The sequence below is a fragment of the Podarcis filfolensis genome (assembly GCF_964270895.1).
Source record: "Podarcis filfolensis genome assembly, chromosome: 8".
Taxonomy (NCBI): Eukaryota; Metazoa; Chordata; class Lepidosauria; order Squamata; family Lacertidae; genus Podarcis; species Podarcis filfolensis.
In genome coordinates this window covers 65099407-65117930 of record NC_139611.1, presented here as the reverse complement: position 1 = coordinate 65117930, position 18524 = coordinate 65099407, and the positions used below count along the sequence as shown (strand labels likewise).

Here is an 18524-nt window from a genome sequence, read left to right as displayed (position 1 = left end):
CTTCCTCTATTCCCAAAGACTTATTGCGGTATTTTAAAAAAGCCACTGAAAGAACTTCCCTTCATTCTTGACCAGATGTTTGCTCAGATAGTAACTCTGAACACTGCATTTGGAAAGCCAAAGGCTTTAACTTTTATAAAGTGTCTGGAGAAAGTAGGGTGGGTCAAAAGCCAGAGAGCAGCTTGCAAAATGGCAGGCATTGGCATGTGGAAGGAATTGCTAGGAAGCCACCCTTGGCTACTGGTAGCAATCATTATGGGATGCAGGGAAGCAACTTATCGGTAGTAGTTGTGTTTTGCTTCCTTCAACCTTTTCTCTGTTTTCCAGTTCTCAGTATCAAGATCATTGCCCACCACCCCACCCTGTAAAGTGCTTTCAAAACATCTTAGTATTTTTTCTCTCTCTAGAAGGGTGTTTGTAGGCACTGGCAGTCTTGCATTTGAGCACTAGCCTGGGAGCCATAATTGAAAATGGACTTGGGTGCAGGTAAGTGAGCTATGTGTAGGCATATGAGGGACTGAAAACTTTGTCCCTCCTCTGTGTTCAGCATAGAAACTAATCAAGCTGCCAGAGGAAGAAAGCTCCTGCTTTGGTTTCCAGTACAGAGGTGCAGCAGGTTTCTACAAGAGGGACAAGAGCTGCACATTACTCCTCTGCTAACACGCAGCAGACTAGTAAAAGGTTTTGGAGGCTAGTGACTTTTGTGGGTGTATTTACAAGGTTGCTAAAGGCTTTGGTACAGTCAATGGGGATGCTTGTGGAATTCAGTTTCTGTGAATTCTAACAGAAACTTAACTGGCCTGATCCACACCTCCTGGACACGTGTTGATCCGATCATATACGGTAACAATTGCAGTTAGAATGTTTATTATGATCTGATCCACACGTTTGTCCAGAAGGTGTGGATCAGGCCAGTTAAGTTTCTATTAGTAACCAATGCTACCTGAGAACTTCAGTGACAGTGTTGAATCCAAGAGCACCCACAAACTATGGACCTGCCCCTAGCAGGGGTCTGCAACCCATCCAGGACAGGCCACTTCCTCACCTCTTGGACTTAAGAATTTAGGGCTCTTAACACCTCTTTCTTTTCAGGACTCAGCTTCAATTTATTGCCCCATCTCAGTCCTTCACCATCTCCAGGCACTGGTCTAGCACCTGGATCGCCTTTTCTGATTCAGAATGAACAGAGAGATATCAATGGGCACCATCTGCATATGGGTGTTGCCTCACTTCAAATCTCCTAATGACAGATCCCCAGCAGTTTCATATGGATATTAAATAGCACGGGGGACCCCTACAGGATATCACAGGAGAACTTCCTTGATGCTGAGCAGTAGCCTTCCATAACTACTTTCTGGAAACAACCCTAGAGGTAGGAGTGGGACCACTAAAGTACAGCCCCCCCCCAATCCGCACTTCCCCCAAGAAGGATACAGTGGTACCTCAGGTTAAGTACTTAATTTGTTCTGGAGGTCCGTTCTTAACCTGAAACTGTTCATAACCTGAAGCACCACTTTAGCTAATGGGGCCTCCCGCTGCTGCCGCACCGCTGGAGCACGATTTCTGTTCTCATCCTGAAGCAAAGTTCTCAACCTGAAGCACTATTTCTGGGTTAGCGGAGTCTGTAACCTGAAGCATATGTAACCTGAAGCGTATGTAATCTGAGGTACCACTGTACTGTGGTCGGCAATATCAGAAGCCACCAAGAGATGAAGGAGAAAAAGCAGAGCTGCACTCCTCTTATTTCGCTCTTAACAAATGTCACCCAACAGGCAACCAAGATGGTTTCATTGCTATGCTGGGCCTGAAGCCAGACTGGAATGGATCTATGTAATCAGTTTCTTCCAAGTATTAGGAATAGTGATGCAAAATCCATCTTTTAAATAAGTGTGGTGGGTGGGCTAGTCACTGAATAGGTAAGCTACATATGGGTAGTTAACTGCTTGTTTCTGATGCAGTTTCTGGGGTTGTTATTTTTTAATGAAAAGTGGCCCAGCACTCTAATTTAGTGAGGAAGCTCTGACAGTTAAATTCCATTAAAGGTTTCTTTCTGAATAACAGCTTTTGATGCTATAAACCTTGTGTATGCTTCCAGCAGAGTACCTATAAATTCCGTCTCTGGATCATATCTCATTTGCTTACTGCTTGGTAACTAGCCTTGCCCTAGTAAAACAATGTTTCACAGTTTAGGTTGTTTCCTGTAGTAACTGTAGAGCATTTATACACCCTTGAGATTTGTTACCATAGGGTAAATAGTTGAGGGTCACAATGTTTAATCAAAGTGATTATTGTAAAAAAATAATCTGATCTCAAGTGTGTGTATGTATGTTGATCAGCTGATTTATAGTTTCCCTCCATTAAATGTAGATTAGAGCTGTTAAAGAGAAGACAACTTCCCCTGCCCCTCTCAAGGTCATAAAGAACACCCCCCTCCCATATTTTAGAAATGTCTGACTTGAAATCAAGTGTTGTGCTTTGTTGTAAACAAAAATCTGCGCTTTCCCCCTTATCCTATCACAGATTCAAAAATGAAAGAAAACTCGTGGCTATGGACTTTACTTTAGCCTGGCATGCCTATCTACGGTAACTGATCTCTGCCCAGAGACCTTGCTAAATCCTTATTGACATACTAATCTTTGTTTGAATTGTCTTCATTTCCTAATAACTGTCACCAAAGCTCTTTCATACAATGCTTTGGGGAGTGGGCGGGAGGAAACCATGCTCTCTCAAAATATTCTCCTGGTGGCGTGAGCCAGATTGCATCTGTGAACATATGAAGGAGCCTTGTATAGGAGGCACCAGTTGTCTAGCAAGGCAGAATGGGAAACAATGGAGGAGAGGGTACTATTAGGTGCAACCCTGTCCACCAGAGCAATAACACTCAGCCCATTTCCGGCCCTTATTTTCCCTGTCTGTGACTTTCACTTCTCTAAAAGTGTGGCTATCTCCTGATCTCAAAGGCAAAGAAAAAAGAGGGGTCAGAAGGGGAGAAAAGTCATGTGCTAGAAATGAAATTTATTCCAGGGATGACTCTTTTCTTGAGGGTACGGTTTTAATATCAGTTCTCGCCAAATGCACAGGACACTATAGTAACTTCATTGACTCTGCTCATTTTCAGTGATGCCCTTTATATCTTTTAATTCCCTCTTATGATGTCTGTATCATGTTGCACCTCTCTCCCTTCTCTTCTTTCCCCAGAAAACTCTTAGAGGAGACACTTTTACTCAATCCACAACCCTTACCCTCACTTGTAAACATCTGATACTTCAAAAAGAAACGTGAATGCAGAGTAGCTTTCACCAGGCTTGGTGTTGGCATGATGCATCCTTGGGTAGTTCCTGGAGCTGCAGTGCCAAAACCTGCCTTAAACTCCTACATTTGGTGGCTAGGAGCAGCATTATAATTTCCAGTACTGCCTCTGACATATCACTTTGGGTCACTGTGGTCAATTAAAATAGTGGCTCAAAGTTGCCTGATTCTCATGGCTGTACCGTGCCAATGGATCCTTGGCACAGTACAGTTGTTCCTAGCTTGCACTAGTGCAGTACTTGGTAAAGTAACAGGCCTTTACAGACTCCCATTGGTTTTAGGCAGATGGGAGGCTGTTGCGCTGCTTCTGATATTTAATGTGGGGAAGGCAGGAAAGATCTGAAAAAGCACGTTTGCAAATGATGTTATTCTGTTGTTTTTGTGCCAGTGGTATGTGGATTATGAAATGCAATTTGCAATTGCTTAATTAAGACTGGGCATGCTGTCTAACCGCCAAAGAATTGATGCTTTTGAATTATGGTGCTGGAGGAGACTCTTGAGAGTCCCATGGACTGCAAGAAGATCAAACCTATCCATTCTGAAGGAAATCAGCCCTGAGCGCTCACTGGAAGGACAGATCCTGAAGCTGATTTTCCAATACTTTGGCCACCTCGTGAGAAGAGAAGCCTCCCTGGAAAAGACCCTGATGTTGGGAAAGATTGAGGGCAAAAGGTGAAGGGGACGGCAGAGGATGGTTGGAAAGTGTTCTCGAAGCTACCGGCATGACTTTGACCAAACTTTGAGAGGCAGTGGAAGACAGGAGTGCCTGGCGTGCTCTGGTCCATGGGGTCACGAAGAGTTGGACACGACTAAACAACAACAACAACATGCTGTCTAGCACAGTAATAATAATAATATGATGTTATTTCTACCCTGCCCATCTGGCTGGGTTTCCCCAGCCATTATTAGTTAATTGAGCATGCCTTCCTGAAAGTCAGGAAGCAATGCAGGGTATCCAGGGATGGAGGTCAACTATGGAGAGCCTAGTACTCTGGGTGATTAGTTTCCAACCATAAACCATTATAGGCAGAGGGGTTTGTGTAGGCAAGATCAAATCAAATTACAAAGCTATTTGCGAAAAAAACTGGAATAATGTCTGTCTCGTAGTAGAGCAGGGCCTATTTGGAGTTTTACCAGCAAAACTGAAAGAAAGCTGTGGAGAGAAGGATAACCATGCCATTCACTAGTCAGTGGAAAGAATCCACTGAACTGGCTGCAGCCCCCCCTTTCTTTTTGCTAAACTCAGCCCATTCTGGACTATGTCAGTCCTTGTGCTAGCTTTCAACCTTAATCACATCCTGGGTGAGGCTCATGCAGGTACAGCATAGCTGCAGACTGCAGGGCCTTGAGACTACATGTGATTCAAGGGAAGCAGCAACAAGTTCTGCCACATGTGAATCTTCTTAGAGGAAGCCATATGTGTTTATGAAAGGCAGTTCCCATCATAAATAGGGTACATTTGGACCCAGGAAAGAAAACACATTCAGAGGATGAGCCTGACACTTGCTTTAGGTACCATTCCAGCTGATTTTATAAATTATTTGAGTTTATTTGTTGTTTTCTACCAAGATGTCTCAAAGCTTCTTACAACAATAAAATTCATGCAGTAGTAGCTTGCATAAATATTTGAAATCAGTAACAACAGAGAGTGTCTTTCTTCAGGAATGAAAATACATTCAAAGAGTGAACTGTTCTTTTCCTTTTTTCCTCTCTGGCTTGGAAATTAACACCTGCAACTAGTAGGGACAAAGTGTAAAAGGTAAAGGTACCCCTGACTGTTAGGTCCAGTCGTGGACGACTCTGGGGTTGCGCACTCAACTCGCTTTCCTGGCTGAGGGAGCCGGCATTTGTCCACAGACAGTTTTTCTGGGTCATGTGGCCAGCATGACTAAGCCGCTTCTGGAGAACCAGAGCAGTGCACAGAAACACCATTTACCTTCCCGCCAAAGCGGTACCTATTTATCTACTTGCACTTTGTCATGTTTTCGAACTGCTAGGTGGGCAGAAGCTGGGACCGAACAACAGGAGCTCACCCCGTCACGGGGATTTGAACTGCCAATCTTCTGATCGGTAAGCCCTAGGCTCTGTGGTTTAGACCACAGCGCCACCCGTGTGTATTTTATAACAAATGCATTATGCTGTGGGTCCATGCTGCGGCTCCTGATCCATATACCTGCCGTGTAAAACAGGATATTCCAGATGTCAGGAAAATTAACCCACAATGTGACCCTTAAGATGGATGCATTCCCTTTTGCTTTAGTTGTGTGCTGAAATCCCCTAGCTGACTAAAATTGTAATCAGAGCCAGGAGGAAGTCAGAAAGCATCTACTGCTCAAGCGTAGGAGTGTCAATGTGTGACCTGCTTTGCATTTTAGATGTGATGTCTGTATGTTTGTGGGTCTTCTTAACCGGATGATGATGGCTTTAAGTTAATCAGCTGGCTTTAGCTGAGCAACTTGTACCTGCCTGTGCATTTATGTTCTTTTTAAGTAGAGGGAGGCAGCTGTTCATTGTGGTGGTTGGAGATATAAAAATGGAAACAAAGCATGGAGAAGCATCTGCTACGGCCGTATTGACTACTTAATACAATAAAAATTCCAGTGTGTGTGAAATACTGTGTGCCTTTTGAGTTCCTTGCATCTCATTTTTATTGAGATGTAGACCAAATCATAGTGTTTAGATGCAATTTCCTCTCTGCCCCATCCTGCTCTCATCTATTATGAGCTGGCTATTGTGCCTGAGGCCAATTAATTGTAGAAGTGCATTTTAAATAAATGCCAAATGAAGCTGATGCCTTGTGAGAGCAGCAGAGCATTGGATAAATCACATTAAGTTTCCTGTGGGGAATAACTAGTGCCCAGTATATCTAATGCTTGCCTTAGTCCGCATTGGAAATTTGTCATGGAAACAGGCTGCAGCTAAGCCTCCCTGACCATTGGTCATGCTGCCTCGGGATGTTGCATGTTGCAGTCCAGCAACATCTGAAAGGGACACAGGTTCCCCTACCTTGATCTGAATGATAAAAATACCACAAAGCCTTTTTTGATAAATGTGGTTCTATTAGGATGCAGAAGGGCTAGGATTTGCCCTTTATGTTTTAGCATCGTGCTTTGAAAAATAAAACTTAATTTGTCTTTAAAAAAAAAAACATTTTCACCCTTTCTTTGTAAACATAAATAAACAAATAATACTAATTCCCTTAAGTAGGCAGGTAGGATGGCTACCTTGCTTTGGAGATGCTTACATTTCCAGTTAGCACATAAGTTAGATTATCTCCTCTCTGTGAAGGATTTATTCTGATTTGGCAGCATTAGTGATGGAGAAATAAAAACCATTTTTGAAATCCACTTTGCTGCATTTGAGCCTCCAGGCTGCAAACCTGTGGTGAGATTTCCCTGTCTGCCTGACTGGAAGAATTCTGTGTGATGGCTGTGCTAAAGATGGTTTCACTCTTAGGCACAAACTGGTGGTTTGGAGGAAGGAGGTGACAACTGGACAGACAATGCATGTTGAATACACAGAAGCATTATGTGGGAAAGAAGCTTTCAAGGGTGGTCTATAACCATTTATTGGAGCCTTAACAAAACCTAAAAACAATTCTATTCCTTTAAATGCAGTGTGTGCATTGAAAATATGACAGCAGTAACACCAGAGGAACAGAAATGAGGAAGACAAAAGGAAACTCCTGGTTTTCAACTTCCATGCTATGTCTGTAGTATCAGTATATCCCTCCCTCCCTCTTTAAGGTTGAACGTAAAGCACTATACCTTTCAGGATTACTTCAATGTAAGATAACAACCAACAGTAGTTGACATGTGCCAGTTTATTGCAGGTGCAGAACTACATGTATATTCAAAACTAATTTATCTTAATTGAATATATGCAAAGTAGCTGATAAGCTCAGGATATGTTTCCTATGAGAAATCTGATCATCACCTTATTCTTGTTCAGGACCATATTGTACTATAGAAAGAACTCTGGTAATGTGATAAAATGAATTTCTAGTCCTTGATATGTTACATTTTATAATTCTTCCTTCCTTCCTACACAGAACTCAGCACCATACATAGGGTCCCCAAACATTCTTCCATCTAGGCATCAACCCCCTAAGCTTCAACAAGATTGTTGCATCATATGCCTTTGAAAAATGCTTTGGCTCCGAATCATCCTCCTGTAATTGTGCACATGGCATCAGCCAACCCGTTTCAAGGGGATTATAATACCATTTGAGGGTGTTTGCTTAATTTAGGTGTGTAAATGTTCAGAGTGTAATTCAGAGTGTAAATGTTCATCTAATCTAGCATTCTATGCCCTACACTCGAGATAGGAAACCCATCAATAGGGTATGAAGGCAGGAGCTTATCCCTCAATCTTGCTCTTCAGGGGCTGATATTTAGTGGCACAATTTGGACCTGCAACAAAATGTGAAGTTTTCCTGTCCAAGTTTTCAGAAACTCCGTTTTACCTGCCCTCCAAACAGTCAATCAGCACTGTCTGGCCACTGATCATGCTCCATCCTCTCACCCCTTAGCAGTTTTTCTAAATATTGTTTAAATACTTCTTAAAACATTGGGGCACCTCCAGGTTTTCTGATGGTAACTGACTTGTACTATTTTGGCTAAATATAAGCAATGGCACACCTAACCTAGACACTGGAAATAGAGCGGAATGATGTTGCCTCTGAGTATCAGATGCATTTGTTTATTTAATAGGGAAAGCGGGAAGAAACTGTTTGAGCAATATTGAAGTTACTGCTTTTTCATGACAGAGCATTGGTGCCAACGGTGAGGGGAGTTTCCTTGGCACTGGCTGCTCTTTAGCTGCTGCCCAATCAGGTGCACCTCAGTTCCAGGTAGCTGACTCATTTCATGGTGCTACACAACCGCCTGTTGTTTCTGTAGCAGCTGAAAATTTACCAAGAGGGTGGGGTCCATAGTTCACTGCAACCTGGTTTGAAGAGTGTACATATGGTTTTATACTTAATTCTGGTAAGGAATTTTCTGCTAAAGACATACTTGAACTCACCATCACTACTGCAACACGATGTGGATATTTTAACCATATTGGTGACTTTCAGATGTTTTCGTTTCCTTTTTCCTGACTGCTAGCAATTCTTTCAAGCTAATGGCTCTGGGAGTTTCCCTAGGAAGTGCAGGTGTGTATAATGTTTCATAGCAAAGCAAGTTCTGCTTTTATAGTACGAATAATCAGTAAAAGTCAGTAGAATGATGAAACACTTTCATTTGTTCTCAAAGAACTTTGCCAAGGAAGTATCAACTTGCTCAAATTTTTTTGGTCCATTTCACTTGTGTGAGAGGGCACAGGATGTAATGTTTTATTAGAGGCACCTGGATTCAAGCAGCTATTTTGAGGTTGGTATACATTGCCTTTTAGGTTAAGAAAAACTTTACAAAGCTGTCCACCTAAAAACTAAAATATATATATATAAAATTAAACCATCCTATATTGCAATGGAGAGAAACCAAAGGCTGAATAAAGCCATTCTTCTCACTAAAATGTGTTAAAACCTGGACAGTGCCAAAAAGATAGTCTGCATCTGGTCAGCCTCCCTGGGGAATGTATTCCAAGGATAGGGTGTTATAACTGAGACGACCCTACCGCACCTTAGATGATGAGTTTTGGGGCTGGTTCCTGGAGGAGGAGGTATGAGATAAAGCCAGTAGTTGGAACCAACAGGTAAGCAGTGTGATTCAGCAGCATAAAAACCTAATTCAATTCTAGGCAGCACCAACATCATGCATAGTGCCCAGATCAAGGGAAGTAATAGTACCACTCTTTTCTGCCTTGGTTAGACCCCACCTGGAATACTCTGTCTAATTCTGAGTACCACAGCTTAAGCAGGATATCAACAAGATGGAATCCGTGCAGGGGAGGATGCCCAAGATGATAAAGGGCCTCGAAAGCTAGCCTTATGAGGGAATTGGGAGTAGAGAAGACTGAGAGGTGATAGGATAACCATCTTCAGATATCTGAAGAGGTGTCACGTGGATGATGGAGCAAGGTTGTTTTCTGCTGCTCCACAGCATAGGACCTGACCAAATAGATTCAAGTAACAAAAAAAGAGCTTATGACTAAATACAGTGGTACCTTGGGTTAAGTACTTAATTCGTTCCGGAGGTCCATTCTTAACCTGAAACTGTTCTTAACCTGAAGCATCACTTTAGCTAATGGGGCCTCCTGCTACTGCCGCGCTGCCAGAGCACAATTTCTGTTCTCATCCTGAAGCAAAGTTCTTAACCTGAAGCACTATTTCTGGGTTAGCGGAGTCTGTAACCTGAAGCGTATGTAACCTGAGGTACCACTGTATTATGGAGAATTTTCTGATGGTAATAGCTATTCTACAGTGGAACGGACTACCTCAAGAGGTGCTGGACTCTCTTTCATTTGAGGTTTTTAATCATGTTAGATGGCCATCTTCCAGGGCCTCTTAGCTGTGATTGCTGTATTGCAGGGAGCTGGACTAGATAACCCTTGGGGACCCTTCCCCCACTACAGTTCTATGAAATGAGGCAGGATTCAGCAGCATGCCAACTGAAGAACTGCCAAAGCATACAGGAACGCACCAGAGCTCAGAGCACTTTGTTGCTTAAGCAACTGCAACAGAAAGCCCTCTTAAACTCTTTCCTGTCCCAAAGGAGCCATTGGCCAACTTGGGTGGGCAGAGTAAGTCCAGAGCCTGAGGGCACTTCACCCAAAAGTTGCTGCCTGCAATTCAGTGGCTCATGACATGGAGCAGCTGCCCACCGATCCCAGCATCTTCTAAAAGCAAAAGGAGGTTAACACCTAGGCCAATGTTTGTGTAATGTGGTTTGCCCTTGAGGTATATGGTTCAGAGCCATTTAAGGTCATGACCAGCACCTTGAATTGGGCCAGAAATGGACCAGGAACTAATGCAGTTAAAACTGTTGATAGATGTTCTAATATGGACTTTATCAGCCCACTGTAGAACCTTTCTTAGAAAGCTGCAGGAAGTACAGGAAAGGTGACGTCTACTAAGCTGCGCTCCTGTTGAATCCACCCACACCATTTTATTTTGTCATAGCTCTGCATGCAGAATTTGGGTGTGCACATTTTTTGGGGACTTTTGTAGCCTGTTTAAAAATCAGTGGCATTTAAAAAAATGATCACTATTAGTATTGCTGGCCTTGGAGGTCAGTGATCAGCTTTTCCCTCCCTCATCATAAAATGTAACGGTTCTAATAGATTTCGCACAATGAACCTGGGCTGCGGACAGAAAGTTGTTTTCTGGACCATGTTCTGCCTTTCCAGACTGCATAGTCAATAACTAATTTCTTGCTGAGTATCTTATTATTTCCTGAAGTACTTCAAGTGCATCAATAATTGGGATTAGAAGGCCAGCTTGAAAGCACAACTAGTGCCTTTGTGGCAGTGCTGGGAATCAAACTTGCACTGGCACAACTGCTAGGGACACAGGGTATGAATTGCATTCTTATGTGCAGATAGGGGAAGTAAATACCATTTTAGTTTGCTTGCACAGCAAATTTGCTACCAGTAGGATCTGCAGAAACTGGTGTAAACATGCACAACCTTTTTTCTTTCTTAATTTTAAACATTATAAATGTCCTCAGGGAGGCTTACAAGAAGAATAAAAGGAAGTTAAAATGCATACTGTAAAAGAGGTCAACGATAAAGCATATGAAAGCTACATAAAAAATGGCAAAGACAAAACTAACTGACGTAAGACCTGGAACAGATTAAAAAGCCTGGGAAAGTAAAAAGGCCTTTGCCTGGTGCTGATATGCTGTCAAAGGTAGACAACAGACGTGCTTTTCTTGGGGAGGACATTCTGTAGTAGAGGTACCACCTCTCATAATTTCCTTTACCTAATAGCCACTCATTGCACCTTGCCCAGTGGAAACATCCAAAGAAGAGCCACAGAAGAAAAAGTTAAGGTCCAGGTATGTAAATGTGGAAGGGATGCGGGTGGCGCTGTGGGTTAAACCACAGAGCCTAGTACTTGCCGATCAGAAGGTTGGCGGTTCGAATCCCCGCGACGGGGTGAGCTCCCGTTGCTCGGTCCCTGCTTCTGCCAACCTAGCAGTTCGAAAGCACGTCAAAGTGCAAGTAGATAAATAGGTACCGCTCCGGCGGGAAGGTAAACGGCGTTTCCGTGCGCTGCTCTGGTTTGCCAGAAGTGGCTTAGTCATGCTGGCCACATGACCCGTAAGCTGTACGCCGACTCCCTCGGCCAGTAAAGCGAGATGAGCACCGCAACCCCAGAGTCAGTCACGACTGGACCTAATGGTCAGGGGTCCCTTTACCTTTACTTATGTAAATGTGGAGACTGAGGATCCTTCATGGACCTGGTCCCAAGTTATTAATAGTTTTAAAAGTCAAAACCAACATGTGAGGAAATCAGGACTTTGCCAAAGGGCTTCTGGCCTCAGGATGACTAGAATTTTAAAATATGCCTTTTTCGATTTCTTGGCAACTGATTGATACCCTTTATTGATTGATGCTAATGCCCTTATTCCTGTTATCATTGTCTCCTGGGGACATCCTGCCTGACACTTGCAGCTTCCAGACCTGGCACTCTCATCCACAAGCAGGTTTACAGCTGAGCCTAAATGGGTTTTTCCCTTTTACAAAGCCCTATGCAGAGGGGTTTCCCCATGATCAAGCATACAACTGGGGCTCAGCTGTTAGGATGCAGGCCACTGCTTGTGTTGCTTGCAGCCAAAGCTGACCTGTTGGATCTAGTTACCTGTTATTTTATTTATTTGGAACTAGGAAAACTAACTGGGCTAAACTTTGACAACCTTTGCTTTAAATTTCTGTAACAGTTGTTCATAGACCACACCTTTTAAATGTGTGTGTTCATGTGTTGAGGATCATTTATTAGATGGTGTGTTTTTGGGAGGACTACTCTGTGCTTAGTTCAAAGTGTCCCTGTTGTGATTGGTCAATGTTTGGGTGGGAATTAAAGGAGGGATGGTTGCATGGTAGAATAATGCTAAAATAATTAGCATGCTGTCCAAAAGTCTATTGTTTAAAGAGCTGAATTCAGCCATTGCTAATTACCATCATGGCTCATTCACACTGGTAGCTTGCTTCTTTGGTTTACTTGTTCAGAAAGGGTTTGACTGCAGTGCAGGCAGCTCCTTGGCAGTGCTGTGCATTATGACTTGACAGTGTAAATGAAAATACTGCACCTTTGCAAAAAGCCAAAACAAAACAAAAACTGCCTGCCCAGTTGGTTAGACTTTTAACATTCATTTCTCGTGGGTCTCACTATTGCATCACCAGTCTTGTTAATACCCTGATGTCGTATCCCAATGTTCTTGTCTGTTTTGCTAATGCCTCAAATACTAGGCCAGAAGACAACCTGAGAGAAGTTGTGTGCAGTGTTTAAAGGGAAATAGGAAGTCACTTTTGATTTTGCATGCTCAACAAACTGTGTAGCGAAGTGCTATTGCTTTGTTGTGCTTGGATGTTATAGCTGTGAAATTTGAGTGTGGTTGCAGCCACCTGTGGTGATGTTATTGGATGAAAATGTCATAAGCCAAGAGACACAACACGCTAAAGTAGGCATAGGCAAACTCGGCCTTCCAGATGTTTTGGGACTACAACTCCCATCATCCCTGACCACTGGTCCTGTTAGCTAGGGATGATGGGAATTGTAGTCCCAAAACATCTGGAGGGCTGAGTTTGCCTATTCCTGCTCTAAAGCATGTATTAAAGAGCTGTGTTGTGGTGTTATAGAATAAAGGGAGTCTGTTGCCTTTTCCATGCCAAAGATGCTCTGGGCTTCCTTCCACCTACATACATGCATGCATGTTGCATGTCCTGGAAAAAATGGAGATTCCTCTGAAATGTGTAGGATGTTCAGAAGTTCTGATTTTGATCACTGTAAGTGGCTATTTAGAACAGAATCATCTGGTGTCTTACCTGTACTTCTCCAGCTCCTGTTCTTAGCTGGAGTTTGCCTAATTTTGCTGTTTACAGTGATTCTGGCCTGACCTCATTTGGATGGATGGAGGGGGGAGTGGAATTGAGAGCAGAACTGAAGGGATTATCAAGTAGAGTGCTTCTGCCACAGCTGCTACTCTGAATTAACCCAATGTGTTTGGGGAGGGTGACCCAGCCAGATTCAACGGCTTCTTTGCTTTTGTTTGCTCTTTACAAAATGATTGAGTGTGTTGAAGCATACAGGTGCCCAGCTGCAAAGGCAGGAGAAAGAACAGAGGAGGCAGTGCATTCACTGCAGTGGGTCCTGCTGTGGATCAGACAAGTGCAGGATAGAGCAGGTTGCAAAATGCTAGGAGTCGAGGGGGTTCTTTTTTAAGCTTGGTTCTTTTTATTCTATTAAAATGAAATATATTGTTGCCTGCTAAGCTATAGCACCAATAAAGCTAAAATGTTAATCTGAAACATTTATGTTTGAAACTGAATGATCTCTCTTTCCTAATATGCAGAAGTGTACGTACGTACGTACATACATACGTGCATTAAACACTCCTCCCAATCTATGATTGGAATAAATTCTGAATCTTAAGTTTTTCTATTGGGATCTTGACCCGTTTCTCAGATTTGGCCTTTTTGGATATTGAGGTTTGGAAAAACTACCGTATCTGACAGTAAGAGCTGTTTGACAGTGGAACAGTCTCCCTTGGGAGGTTGTGGACTCTCCTTCCATGGAGGTTTTTAAGCAGAGGTTGGTTGACCATCTGTCATGGATGCTTTAGCTGAGATTCCTGCATTGCAGGGGGTTGGGCTAGATGACCCTTGGGGTCCCTTCCAACTCTACATGTTTATGATTCTTTTATTCCCTCTAGCTTGATGACTCTTCTGAATTGGCTCACAGGTGAGTGTACACCCAAGTAAATTATTCCAGATGCACAAGCATCATTCCTTTTTAAGTCATGTTGGTTTAAGAACTAGCCAGCAACAAATTGAAGCATTTCTTGTTTGATGAATTTGATCCCATTTTGTAGCAAGAGGTTTGTTGGCATTCTTTGGGTATATTGGTAACTATTGTAGTCACTTACGTTCAGTGTCCTTTGGAGAGAGTGTTAAGCATTATCTCACAAAAGCAGTTTCCATGTATGGAAATCAGAAATGGAAACTTTCTCAAAACTGTATATGTGAGTAACACAACATGTACTTGGCGTCAGGTAGTTCTAGTTACAGGTAGGTGGCCATGTTGGTCTGCCGTAGTCGAAACAAAATAATAAAAAAAATTCCTTCCAGTAGTACCTTATAGACCAACTAAGTTTGTTCTGGGTATAAGCTTTCATGTGCATGATGCACACTGAAGCTTATACCCAGAACAAACTTAGTTGGTCTCTAAGGTGCTACTGGACAATTTTTTAAATTTTTTAATTTATTACAACATGTACTTATTTATTTTGGCTATTTGTTCTCTGCCACTGCTAGGTAGCTTGTTGGGATTTTTAAACCTTTGCCTTTTGGTTTCTGAGCTCCACAGTCTTTTGGGTTCAGGTGAATCTGCAAAGCATTGATGTCTTTCACCAAACCATGAGGGCTGGTCTTCTGAAATGGCTATTGCATGTCTTGTGGCTTTAGGTTTATGGAAGTATCACTAAATAAAACTGGCAGAGTTCCAAGTACCAAGCTGCTTTGATGTGAACATTAGATACTGGCACTTATAAATCAGGACCTGAAATCATGAGTGTAGAATCACACTGTTAGGTAGAATTGCAGTCAGTTGTGTGCATATTCACATCATTTCTTGTTTTGAAAAATGGGGAATCTGGGATTCTAGGGTACAGTTTCCTCATTTAGGTAGAGGCATTAACTAGTTGACTAGCTCAAAAGGCCTAGCAAATGGAGCAAATGACCCATTTTGCAAGACATGTTGAGTCCCACTTGCTAGGAAGCCACTTATTGTTCTTGGTGAACAATAAGCTGTTGGCCAGCTTGGTTCCTTGTTATACATTCACTTCACTGAGTTAATTGAAGAGTTCCTGGGAATCCTGGATTGATGAATACAACCATGTTGCCATCTAGGCAACCAAGAGGACACATTCCAGCCAGTCAAAAATATTTAAGGAGGGGCAGTGGGGGTTGTGACATAGGGAGAGGAAGTGTGGCTTGAGAACATTCCTATGGGCTGGATGGTGAGACTTGAAGGGCTGTATTTGGCCCCCAGTGATGAGTCTCCATCCCTGCTAATTTACATTACAAAACAAAGATATTTGGTGTGAATGCTTAACCTTTGATGCTACCTAGCTGGCTCAACAGTTCAAGAACAAATGGCTTCATCTTGTTTAAGAGTTAACATGAATAGATGGAGCTGACTATGGGTAGTCATAGCCTTCACAATCATAGTTATCAGGGAATGCAGGGGGAACTTCTTTAGGGAGCAGCTGTGACATGAACTACATTTGGGAGTTGACTGGCATATCCATAAAAATCTGGAGGCCTTCTCAAATAAGACCTGATTCCAACCATACTGCTTAAACACATGAGTGTGTTAAAACTATGTAATAGTAATATGGCTAATGTAATAGTAATATGCATATTGTCCAGAGGATTCATGCTTTCTTGAGTTGTCTAATAGCTGATAAACTGTTGCTTACATGCTGCTTTCCTGTGGTATACACAGGTGTGCACAGCCTAGAGAAAAAGTGCCATGAGAACGTTGTGGTACATTTGTTTGGTTTTGATGATGTTGCAGATACTTTGTTACTTTAGCTGTAACTCTGACTACCTTTGAAATTTAGCACTAGTAGCGGCTCAGATGTTCCCAATTGTGAGGAAAGCTTCCCTTTTGGAACTTGCAAGCTTTCATACTACAGTATTTTCTTTCATGAAGTTGGTGGTTTTTCCTTGTTTAATTTAGAAGCATGTGTATCGGCCTGTCTTGTGACTGTGTTAGGGGAGTTGGTAACTGCTTGTTTGTGTGCAAATTGACCTTTCTGGTAAAGCTTATTGTGAAAGAAACTAAAATCCAACGTGGTGTCCATATAAATTAGGTCTACTATCTATCAATTTTTTGAAGCATAAACTTGAAAGAATGTGGCTGATTCATGGCACATTTATTCTGAACAAGTGGCAACCTGTAGGGGATTTGGCAGTAGTTTTCTACAGAAGGTCACTTCCAGATCCTCTTAATTTCTTAAAATTGGGTAGTCCTCAATCTTGAATAGACTGAAAGAGCTCCCCCCCATGTATGCAAATTTATGTGTGCATGCCAAATTCCTTCTCATCTGTGAAGCCAGTCGCGCTCTGGCTAATCTACCCCACAAGGTTGTTGTGAGGTTTAAATGTGGGAAACAAACCAGGCATGCTTTCCCGAACTCCTTTGTGGATATAAATAAGAGAGAATGCCCTACCTAGTATCCCTTCCCAACATGAGAGCTATTTCTTAGGAGATGAAAACTTTTCACTGTCTAATTGCATTACAGTTTGTGTGTTAATGCTGCTGGAGACCAAACCTTTGGTTTTCAGAGGATTGCTACTTCTTTGTCATCTCACCCACACACCTTGAGACTAGCAATAAACCTATAGCCCAGTGTGGTTTCTACAAGCCTCCTTTCCTTTGTTCTGCCTTTCCTTCAGGTCAAGGAAGAGCTAGATGGGTAGCCTCTCTTGTTTTGCCCAAAGGATACATTTCTACTTAAAATTTCCGCCCACTTGGTTTGTCAGTAGAGCTAAACTGGAAGCACAGAAAATGATGCTGCAGACAAGACCAGGTTAAAAATAGCTTAATATGCAACTTCATTTGTGAATGGTTCTTAAGCAGGGGTCGGCAAGTTTTTTGTGGCTTGGGCCGGTTCACGGTCCCACAGGCGCTGGAGTGGGTGGACGCACGCATGCGCAAATGCTATTTTTGATACTCCTTCCGACACGGAGGAGGCGTGCACAACTTCCCATTGGCTGCAGGAGCTTCCTGCAGCCAATGGGAAGCTGGCCAGTGTCGCAGAAGGTGGTCCCCTGTCTGCTCCACACCAGTCTGCTCCACACGGAAGTTGACCAAGTGGGAGGCAGGGGTCCTTGAGTGGGCGGCAGGGGTCCATGGGCCAGTTAAATGACCCCCATGGGCTGCTTGTGGCCCATGGGCCATAGGTTGCCGACCCCTGTTCTCAAGGGTACAAATGAAATCATAACCTATCTAGAAAATTAAATGTTGCAATAAGACAGGGTTTCCCAAACTTGGGACTTTAAAAATTTGGGTAATTAAATGTTAACCTGTCTTTTAGGAAGTACCACTTCAAACTGCAGGTTGGTGCTCATGTGACTGAATTGCCCTTGGTTGAAAGAAACCCCCTTAAATTTCCCCCCCTCTATCACAAACGGTTTTGATTTTATAGCACTCCAAAGTTTCATGAAATCTGCGTTTCTGTCCCTCTTGAGATCCTCGGCCTTGTGTACATTTTATTTTTTTTCCTCCAAGAAAAGGGGTTTCTTTCAACCATAAGGGAAGGGTGTACACCAAGTTTCATCAAAATTTGGGACAGTGGGTGGCATGACCGCGTTGAACTCACGTGGAATGACCCCAGAGAGAAATGGACTGATGTGTTTTTAGAGTTATTACTGATGTGCAGAAGTTCTGTTCTGATCTGGGTTAAAGATTTGTCCTGCAGAGTGAAAATAATATGATTTTAAAGTTTAAATGTAATTTGGGGTCCGCACATTTTGTCTGGCATTGGTAGCGACATAATATGTTGTCACCAGAACCCTGATCTTGTCCTTCAACACAATTTGTATTTGGAAGTAAGTCCCATTATGTTCAATGGAGTTTTGTAGTGGGTTGGTCATGTAGTCCAACCCTCTGCAATGCAGGAATCCTTCCCACAGCTGTTCCTGGCTGTGCTTGAACCACCAACCTTCTCGTTAAGTTGGAACTTTGCATGTAAGAAAGAAATCCTAAAGTTCCTAGGAATACTCTTTGACCATATTGTATATGAGTTTGTGTTCTTGACTGGAGATGTTTTTCTTTTGCTCAGATGTCAAATCTTCTGGTGTTCAACAGATCCATGATTTAATAAAATTTCTAATTTCTCTTTTCTTTTGCAAGATTTGCTAAAAAACCAGGCATGTCACAGGAAACGGAAGACAGCATTGGTAAGTGTTCTTCTGATTATCCAAAACCAGTGTTTGCAATCCCTTCTGTCCCCAATCGTTCTAAATTTTCATTTTTTAAAGTTCACTTTTAGTCTTAATTGTGGCATTGGCACACTGGCACAAATGGTATTGGCACAGTGGTC

The 18524-nt window shown here is 42.6% G+C and overlaps 1 protein-coding gene across 8 annotated transcripts in view; it reads left to right on the top strand.

The window, feature by feature from the left end:
• The window catches only part of PHACTR4 (phosphatase and actin regulator 4), an 83941-nt gene that overhangs the window by 3684 nt on the left and 61733 nt on the right, over positions 1-18524 (top strand). For 5 of the 8 annotated variants that reach the window (XM_083627141.1, XM_083627146.1, XM_083627142.1 and 2 more), the window contains exon 2: positions 18335-18381. In XM_083627141.1, the coding sequence (XP_083483267.1) occupies positions 18354-18381 (28 nt within the window). In that variant the 5' untranslated portion in view covers positions 18335-18353. Of the gene's footprint in view, positions 1-8116; positions 8465-18334; positions 18382-18524 lie in introns of those variants that run through there. The other 3 variants (XM_083627139.1, XM_083627143.1, XM_083627147.1) reach the window with 3 other exon arrangements.